Raw genomic sequence first — 10,899 nt, forward strand, 5'->3', positions numbered from 1 at the left:
GTATAATGTGTCTACATTTCTAGATGATGTATCTTAAATCTCATTTATGTATCTTAATATAATATTGCTTGGTATGAACTAAATCTACTCTCTTCTATAGTATTATGGTATTATAAACTGAGCGCTAGATTTCTATATAGACTCTTTTGTGTGCTTAAGTGAAGCGTCAAGAAATATGAATAGAAAAACAAGAAAGTTAATGCTATGTTAATCCTAGTAGCCTTTGTATTAAGTTTCAGTCCTTTATTTATAATTATGAAGTTAATACAGTAGTAACATGGCTACCTCAAATAATTTAATGTTTTTTTAGGAGCTTCCGAATTGATCCATATTAGAAATATTAAAATAAAGTGACTAAAAAGGAACTCAACAATAATTATATATTAGGTTATTACTGGTGTTTAATAAAATATTCTAAAATTTGGATCATCAAAGCTTTGAGATCATTTATAGAACCGACTGGGTTATCCCAGTTTGTTTAAGCTAATTACAAAAGCAACTAGGCAAAGAATATAAGCGAAAATAATATTGAGTATCACAGATTGTCAGTTGTAATCAATTATAATGCAATATACGTCGAATGATAACTTAGAGTTTGACAATATCGCTACAATTACGTCTCACCTAATTATTAAAACAATATAATTTTAATAAGCTAACGACGTAAAATGCATGGTGGGGGTCCAGTATTTCCCTGGTTTGGCCGCTACGTTAACATAGCTGCGCATTTCTTCTGTTCTGTTATCCGTCGTACTTGTTTTCGTCATCCCTTTATACAATCCTATACAGTAGAATAATATATAATTAACACAAGTTGTTACTAAAGTTAATTTAGTGTGTCGACAGTATAAGTCGTTAGTGAACTTTACCAGAATGACTGAGACGGATTTGTATATTTGGGAATTTCTTGTCTTCCATGATAAAGTGGAAGACGTTGCCGTCCAAGCTCATCGGGTTCTGGATATTCTCCAGAAAGATACGAGGAGCTTACCAGCAAAGGAAAGAGAAGAATATATTTTTCGAAGCACCAGCTACAATGCTTAGAAGAGGAGTTGCAAAATGATCCCATAGGAATAATGATAACACAATGAAAAGGCCAATTTAGCATGACGTCTTAACGTGTCTGAAGAGCGTATAAAGATATGGTTTAAGAACAGTCGCAGGAAGTAAAAAAACTTCAAATTGCCTACAGCGGCATTTTCGCAACCCCATCAATTCAACAGCAGGATACAAATCAACACTTCTTTGTGCCTTTTACCAGTAGGATCCAGACAGCTGCTGATCCTTCAACATCATTTAAGTAGACCAATTTCTAACGGTTTTTTTATGGAAACTTGACAGATCATCACCAAATGCTAAATTGGCGCAGCCATAGTGGCGAAGTAACATGTATGGCAGCATATGCCCACCATGTATATGCCAATATGCCAATATTTAAAGATCAATACTACAAATAAGGAGTAAATGTTCATGCCTTTTCAAGTGCGTATTTTAGTTAAATAAATATTACGCCTCATATTATAGTGTAATGAATCTACAATTCCAGATTATGTATCTTAAATCATATCCATATATCTTAATATTATTTTGCTTAACATGATCTAAATCAATATAATTTAATATATTTATGTACATACATATATACTTATCTACTTATACATCAATGCGCTTAAATGAAATCTAGAGATAATGCATGAATAGAAAGAGAAGAAAGTCAATTGTACGTTATTGTTAGTATACTTTGCATTGAGTTTCAGTCCTTTATTTATAATAATTTAAGGCTTTATTAAGAATCTTGCGAATTCATCGTTAATAGAAATATTAAAATAGTTTCAAAAATAAAGATATATTAGGTTATTACTCTTGTTTAATGTAATATTTTAAAATTCGTATCACAAAGCTTTGATATCTGTTATAGAACCAAATGGGTTATCTCAGATAGTGTCTGCAAATTACAAGAGTAATTAAACAAATAACAAAACTGAAAATAATATTGAATATCAGAAGTTGTCAGTAATAATCAATTATAATGCAATATACTTTTAATAATAACTTAGCCCTTGGCAATATTGCTACAATTACGTTTAACGTAATTATTGAAACAATCTAGTTTTAATTAAAAAGCAAACGTGGCAAAATATAATTTTATGAAAATTAATATCAACAGAATCAGGTACTCTCTACACTCTTGGGTTTAATTACCCAAGAATGTTTGCTTCTGAGAATTTGAGAAATGACTTTATCCCATAGATTGTTCACATTGGTTGACAGTAATCAATTAAACAAGATTTTTAATACATCGAATCCCAATCTGATGTAAGATAGAGATTTTATTCTATTAATATTTGCGAACAATATATTTATTGGATATGTAACAACCAGTAACATAATATTATTATTTTAGTCGAATATAGTGTATATAGTTCTATACAGAAAAATATTATATAATTAACACAAGCTGTTACTAAAGGAAATTTAATTAATACATTAAAGAAACTATTTATTTTTATTATCATCTAAATAAGTCTTCGCTACGTTAATAACAGAATGTTATCTAATTTCAAATTCACGCCTTTCTTCGTGCTCTGCTTCTAGGTGAACTTCCTCACACTATGATTCTATATCATCTTAAATCTTAACAAACTTCTGTAATAATTCGGTTTCGATAAAATCGTTCTTTAAACTTTGCGAAATATTTTATTATCTTTGAACTTATTCTCAATATACTTACAAATATTCTTTTATACTATTCTTTTGAGCTGCACACGCAAATTTAGTGAATGGCGGTAATGTTAAAAATGTTAAATAATTGACAACCTTTACATGTACAAATTAAATGGATCTTCTTATAGCGGTCCTGATTCCTAATCGACAACTTGTCACATATGACACAACATGACAAAAATAGAACTTAATACCGCAATGCAAAAGATGCCAAATGCATAGACACACTCAGAAATTATACAAAAGAGAACCTAGACGTGTAAAATGTTGAGGCAAACATATCACCACAGAGTGTAGAAACCCCAAAGAATCTAAGCCGAAATGTGCAAACTGTAATGAAGCGCATCCGGCAAGTTAGAGAGGATGTGTAGTTGCTAACACAATGAGCGAAAAGGCACAACCGAAAAAATATAACAAATAAGTTAATGGTGAAATGACTTATGCCCAAGCTATCAGTCAAAATAACCAAAGAGACACAAAGGAAGATGAAGCAACCACCAACGAATTGCTACTTAAAGTAATAGAATAACTGGACAGACAGGAAAAAATTATCGAATATATTTCTGAAAGGATTGAAAAACTAGAATCGAAAAACATTAGGCCTATGGCCCCAAATTCCCGAAATGGCAAATAAAGATATCCAAATAGCAATTTGGAATGCTAATGGAATGCAGCAACATCACGCTACCCTGCAAATATTCCTAGATATGCAAAAAATAGGTATTTACCTAATATTAGATACCCATTGAGCAAAAGAATCCTTCATAAAACTTAGAGGATATACATTTTATCATATCATACATCCAGCTAACACCAGTATCGGTTAAATCAAGCAGTTACAGGCTTACAATAGCCGCAATTTATTGTCCTCCAAGATGCAATCAAAAAAAAGGAAAATTATTTGAATCTCCTAAGCAACCTGAGAAAATTTATAATTGGACTAATAACAACTGGTCTTTAGGTATATTAATTTACTCAGAGAAGAGAGAAAACAAATTGCATTTAATTTATCTTTTTGATTTCTGTCCTACAGTAGTTGTGAAACGTATTATACTTTTATCTCTAAATTTTATTAGTATTAGTTGATTTAAATGTTCACGTTTAGATAATATCTTTAGAGTGTCTGCTATTTCATTCAATTTCAATTTATGGTTATTCAAAATCATTTTGTGGATTTTTTTAAACAACCAAGGTAACAACCTCTCCAAGGCATCCACTGCGTTCACCGTCTTCTGTGCTCAAGCTAAAGGCCCTAAGGCGGTGTCCGGAAACTCGGCATCAAGCGAAATTTTTGCTTCAACTTATTTTTCCTCCCAAAATGCAATATTTTATCAACACGCAAATTCCTTTTTATCCATTTTTTTCACAATAATAAAACTTGCGTCACTCAAAATGCTATAATTCACAAACTAATGATCCGACAGCTGTCAAATTTATACATGATTCTTTTGAGGGTCAGGGCTAACTAAAAATGTATGGATTTAATTCTAGTAGCGCCATCCTTGTGTCAGGCCGGGGACTTTTCAATTGATCTGTTATGTAAATTATTGTTTTAATAGTTCAATGTGTTGTTTCGGTAGCATTTTCTGTAGATTATGAAAAAAGCTGTCACGCCATACCTTATCGAATGTTTGTACTAATATATGGCTAAGAATATAGCTGAACATTTTTTTTACTTTCGTAGGCCTTTTCAGTTACATCTATTATTCTAGAACAACATTTGGTGACATATAAATTTTAATTTATTCTTTTTACTTTATTATGGATGAAATATCATTAACTTAATAATAAACTGTGGTGGAATTTCGAGCACTAGACAATCACTAATCATTATAATAACGACTCGTAACATTTTAAAATATAATGCCTAAAAATAAATAATTAAATTCTCGATCGTTACAATTCCATAAAGGTGAATTAAGTGAATTAAAATAATTATTTATTAATTATTAATAATTAGTTATTAATATGTAATATTTGATTAATAACAATTAAATGTTCCAGTTACTGTGAGAATGTTAACAAATATGATCAAAAAAAGTTGTAGCTAATACATAAGTCATTCTCACTTTAAATTTAATATTGTAAATTTATAAATATTATCGTATAAATGTCTCTCAAACTATTGAATTGTTGCCAATAACACTAAATAAACTTATTATAGTGTTCTATTAAACATCATGTACTAAAATTATTTCAGGTATGTTAGGTGGGGTTAGCTTAGTGATAGCTACATATGTATCAGAATAAATACTTGTGGAGTAGTAATCTTGTGTCCGTCCTTATATGTATAGTTTCGTCCTTTAACTATGGAAAATATCCTATACGCTAATAACTCAAACACGAATGATGATGTAAGGTATGCTTATATTATATCAGGAAACGGTCTAAAGAATAAATCACGTAAAAATATTATAATCCTTCAAAATGTAGTTATAAAGCCTGCAAGGAATAAACACACTAACCAATATGTGGAGCAGTTAGATCAGAGTAAGTAAACTGAGACGCTAGAGAAATATCTGGATATATTATATTGATTTATTTATTTTTTAACCATTCACCCTTACTTGCTGACACCTATCTATTTGCTTTTTTTTTACAATTTTAACTTACAACAACTATGTGTTCATTACTCATGTACTTGTACTTGGTAATTAAAGAACCCGGTTTGTGTTTTTCTATCTTTGCTGATTTAACATGCATAAAATTTTATAATGATTTCCTATTTGTCCAACTTTGCTATGAGCCTTAACGACAATTAGTTGGCTGTAGCTTTCACTCTTTTGTTTATTTTTGGTTGTTTATGCTTTAGGCATAGGTCATTTCAGCATGAACTTGGTTACATCTTTTCAGTCGCTGTTTCATTTTGTTTAGTGTAGCTTGAGCTTTATTGCTTCTCTATTGTAGTGTTTTAGCAAGTACACATCCTCTGTATCTCACCGGATTCTCTTCATTGCAGTTTGCACATATCCCCTTTCTTGTTTAGGTTTTTGACACTCTGTAGTAATATGATTTCCAGAAAATTTTACACATCTGAATTCCTGTTTACAAAATTTTTTGTATGTCCAATTGCATAATTGGCTTCTATCAAATGTATTAATTCAGATTTTTTAAGTAGTTCGATTTTTATTTCGACCTCTATAATTATTTTACACCGAGAATGGTTTTTGCGTCTGTATAGTATTTTAATAAATTCCTGTTGATTATAATTTCGCCGAAATATTTTTTGGTTGTTTATTTTTTTTAGGAATATCTGTTTCATTTGTACATCAATTTTGGTTTAAGGAAGCCCCTTTGCCACAACTTTGATGCGACAGCTTTGTTTGTCTTCGTAAAAGGACAGTTATAGATTTAGCTACTCTAGTCAATCCATTATTTTGGTGAATATCTTACGGCATTCAGCATTTAATTTTATTAGTCCTTAAAATATAGTATAGTAAGTCATAATCATTAATATTACTTAGATAATACTTTTTTATTTTTAACAGTTATCCAGTCTACTACTCTCTGCAATTCTTGCTCATCCGTTTCATATATTAGAGCTGAATTGTTTTTGTTGGTCCTTTTATCATTGTACTGTAAAGTTTAATTAGTTAATTGTGGTTAAAGTGCAATTATTTTTATCTGCATATTAACTAAAGTAAATTAAAATTATTTTCAATGTCCTCACGTCTTTTATTTTATCCACACATTATAAAGTGCATGTTCATTTTGAGTTCTAATTTGGTTTTTTGGAATCAAAATTAAATTTTGTCGTGCTAAGATTGTTTCGCCTGATGCTGGGGTATTCATTTTATATGTCTTTAGTTTAATGTTCTTTTTCATATTTTTTTTCACCAATTGTTTCGCATTAATTTGAACCTTAACGGTATATAACATTTTACATTACGTTGTTTTAAGTCACTGACCCATCCTAAAACATAAGATTGTCTGATGTAATTGTACCCTGCTAGAAACACCAAACAAGTTACTTTCGTTTCAAGAGCAAAAAAAAACTTCTTACAAGGCGCTTGAGCACTGAAATTTGCTATTGTGAAGACAATTCTGATTAATAGTGTTTACAATTTCAACCAGCTGCAGTTATTTCTAAAGTGTCTTATAAATCAAATATCGAGGTAAGTAACGCTGTTGATAAAACTTGAGATTAGGCTTCATTCGGTTTGTTTATTGTGTATATCAGTCCCTAATACATTTTTTTTTACCTAAATAATATATGAAATTATATGTAATCTAACGTGATGGGTTTAGTTTTACAAGCACTCTAGAAATCATCATATATTCCTACAAGATTTCTAATGCTACTGAACGGCTATACTTTCATAAAAATACAAAATAAAATAGTTATATAACAACCTTCAGCAAGTGTCTTCAAGTGAATTTAATTATTCCATCAGGATTATATTAGAAAAGCTAATACCAAATATCAGGGTTTCTTGAACATCAAATAGTTGGATGATCTATACTTTACCAGGCTAAGAGGAAGTGATACATATTTGATTGAACATTGTAATTTCAATTAGTTTTTAGAGCCTGATGTCTGTATGTGTGTGTATATATTATGATGAACATACGCTTCAGATGTTTCGAACAATACCTAGTGTAATACTAAAGGTTGTCACTGAAATCAAGTAAAGTAAGAACTAGATATCCGTAGATCTAGTTTAAGAATTTAATATGTTGAAGCTTGTCCAACCACAGATTTTGTAAAGTACCTACTTGTTGTATTATTACAATGGCGTGTAATTTATAAGTTTGTAAGGCAATTACTAAAATAAACTAGAAAATTTTCATATGTGCATTTTATTGACTAATAACGAAATGTGTATTCATATTAGACAAGAGGTTCTCTAAATCAAACTGTTAAACATATTATGCATCTGGAGCTGTTTTCGGTAAGCTTGCTGTATGTAACGTCTTTAGCAAATATGGGACCTCTCATTTCAATAAAACTACTTGCACAATTCCTAAATGGAGATGGTAGTAACAATGGGTACTCTTTAGATTTTTTACTTATTCTTTTTAATTTTCCCTGGTGATATTTTGGTGTTGTACTGGTGTTCTATGGCGTTCTGGTGTTGATTCTTTGGCTAGTGTGTCCGGAACACTAATTCACTTGAAATCTATAAATGTTCTAGTAATCATTTAAAACCATTACTTTAATTGCATCCACAGTCGATAGTCCATAATAATTAACGATGAATCAATTATGGCCAAATATACTATATTTACCTTTATAAATCGTGGATCAATCTTTTCACTTACCTTTTCTTCAAGTTCGTATTGCAGGACTGATCATTCAAAATCGAAATATAATAAAAAGAAATGAAATTAAACCGAATGTTTAATAATTTAATATGTTAAAATATGTCCAAACACAAATTTTGTAAAGTACCTACTTATTGAATTAATGCAGTTGCACATGTTTTTTGCAATGAAGTTATTAAGATAAACTTCGAACTTATCATTTGTGCATTTTATTAACTAATAATAAATGTTTTCAGGTTCCATAAAACTGTTAACCGTTTAAGGATGTTAAAAACCTAAAACCAAACATATATAAATTAAGCCTTTTTACTATTAACTATGTACAACTAACATTTTAACAATCCTATTTGCATATTAACGTATTTGGATCTGCAACCTTTTCCAGTAGGCTCGCTATCGAAAAAATTATGTCTTAGGAAATATAGGAACTTCTATTTCAAGAATACTGTTCCCACAGTTCCTAAATGGAGATGGTGGTATTATTGGGTACTTTTTAGATTTGTTACCTGCTCTTGTAAATTTTCATATGTGGTGTTATTTTTGTGTTGTATTGGTGTTATATTTTACTTGATTTTCTTCAACAATCTATCACACTTCATGGCTAGTATTTCTGTAATACCCTTTTACTTGAATTCTATAAAAGCTTTAGTATTATTTTTAAAATTACCATTTCAATTACTGTACTTTCCAGTTATGTACAGCGAGTCCATTGTGGGAAAATTATATAATTATCTCTATAAACCCAATTCAATTTTCTCCTTTACATTTTCTTCCCATTGCAGAGGAGTGCAGAACTGATTTTTCAACTGCGAAATATAATATAAATAACCGGAATGAAACCGAATAGTGCCAAAAAGTTAAATCTCTCGAATTCGAAAACGATCGTTAACAGGTTAATTGAAAAGTCCCCGTCCTGACACATAGATGGTGCTACTAGAATTAAATTCATATGTTTTTTAGTTAGCCCTAACCCTCAAAAGATGCGTGTATACATTTGACAGCTGTCCGATCATTAGTTTGTAAATTATAGCATTTTGAGTGAAGCAACTTTTGTTATTGTGAAAAAATGGATAAAAAGGAATTTCGCGTGTTGATAAAATATTTCTTTTTGAAGGGAAAAATTACAGTTAAAGCAAAAACTTGGCTTGATGCTGAGTTTCCGGAAACTGCCCCAGGAAAAAGTTTAGACATGGTGAAATGAGCACCGAAGACGGTGAACGCAGTAGACGCCCAAAAGAGTTTGTTACCGAGGAAACCATTTAAAATATAAACAAAAAGATTTTGAATGGCCGCACATTGAAATTGAACGAAATATCAGACTCTCTAAAGATATTAACTGAACGTGTACATCATATCATTCACATATATTTGGGTATGAGAAAGCTCTGTTCAAAGTGGGTGCCGCGCGAGCTCATTTTTGACTACAACAACGACGAGTTGATGATTCGGAGCAGTGTTTGAAGACGATCAAGCGACATAAACCCGAGTTTTTGTGTCGATATGTGACCATGGATTAAACATGGCTCCATCATTTCACTCTGATGTCCAATCGACAGTCATCCGAGTGGACTGTACACGATGAACCCGCTCCAAATCGTGGGAAAACGCAGCAGTCCGCTGGTTAGGTTATGGCGTCTGTATTTTGGGATGCGCAAGGAATAATTTTCATTGACTAGCTTTAAAATGGAAGGATTATCACCATCGAAAGGTATCGAAAAGTTGGAGGGTCGCTATAATCAGTATATCACCCTTGAAGGGAATTGTGTCGAATAAAAAAAAATCAAAAAATGTGTTTTACTATGGTAGGCCAGGGACCTTTCAATTCACCTATTATACAACGTTATGTGATGTAAATATTTCATAACGCTTCGGATTGATGTTTGACTTAATATGTCGATTCTTACAATGCGTTTTTTAAATTTTTTTAGCTTATTTCATATTCTAATTTTTTCGTAGATTCGGCCCCACCCACAAACCAAACAAAGATCAACAAACCGAGAGGGAATAAAAGAGTATATAGTTCATACCAGATATCAGAATTGGAAAAAGTGTTTGAGTCTGAAAGATTTATACCGAGACATCGACGTGTCGATATTGCTAAGCGCCTTGGTTTGAATGAGTATCAGGTTAACGCATGGTTCTACAACAAACGCAAGCGCCATAGGAACAAAACTCTCAAAAGCACTAACGAAACACTGAAAAATGACCAGGAAGATGCGTCGCCATCTTCGCCTGCTAGTGATATACATTCGAGCGTGGAGTTAGTAGTTAATCCGACAGAGAACTGCCAATTAGAATGCTCTCGTCTTCGATCCGAGTACGATCAAGATAAAGAAACGGAAGAATAATGGAATATATAAACATTATATATAAACACCAATGCTTTTATTTTTTTTTATGCACCTATTTTCAGACATATACTATATTAGACATATAATATATTAATTTATATATATTATATATATATATATATATATATATATATATATATATATATATATATATATATATATATATATGGTATAAATATCATACGTTATATATAAAATTTAAATGTCTATTTTGTTTTTGTTTGTTTGAACTTTATAATTGTAACTTTTTTTTCTAGTTAATTATATTTCTCATGTAAAGTTTACGCAGTATATATTATATTTTATATGTATAATAACTAATTAGATTAGTTGATATTTGTAAATATAAATATTTTATAAAATGGAGCTCAGTTATTTATATTCATTAGTACTTGAATAACTGATTGGCTGAAACACTCCAGGGACATTGCCGACCTTAACGAAGATTTCTATATCACCTGGACCGAATTAGCTTTTTGTATTTCTTTGACATGCTCTCCTATACCATTTAGATTCTACAGGTGCTTATAAAGCTACAAAAGTAATTATTGCAAACTAC

General features: G+C 30.8%; 1 protein-coding gene across 1 annotated transcript; it reads left to right on the forward strand.

Moving 5' to 3' along the window:
* The first annotated feature begins 4,986 nt into the window (after window positions 1-4,986).
* On the forward strand, window positions 4,987-10,369 carry LOC143194229 (uncharacterized). The gene is made up of 2 exons (XM_076400861.1): window positions 4,987-5,214; window positions 9,946-10,369. Exons 1-2 carry the CDS (start codon window positions 5,034-5,036, stop codon window positions 10,335-10,337), a joined length of 573 nt encoding a protein of 190 aa, XP_076256976.1. The 5' UTR covers window positions 4,987-5,033; the 3' UTR covers window positions 10,338-10,369.
* The last annotated feature ends 530 nt before the right edge of the window (window positions 10,370-10,899 follow it).

Source organism: Rhynchophorus ferrugineus, unplaced genomic scaffold, assembly GCF_030347505.1.
Source record: "Rhynchophorus ferrugineus isolate W39M unplaced genomic scaffold, kcgeb_rfMv2 rfM1, whole genome shotgun sequence".
Classification (NCBI taxonomy): Eukaryota; Metazoa; Arthropoda; class Insecta; order Coleoptera; family Curculionidae; genus Rhynchophorus; species Rhynchophorus ferrugineus.

Excerpts from the sequence above, each read along its gene's own strand:
- LOC143194229 (XM_076400861.1), top strand. The coding sequence starts at position 5,034 with ATGGAAAATATCCTATACGCTAATAACTCAAACACGAATGATGATGTA. Across the intron at positions 5,215-9,945 it reads TGTGGAGCAGTTAGATCAGA|ATTCGGCCCCACCCACAAAC; the intron begins GTAAGTAAACTG and ends ATTTTTTCGTAG.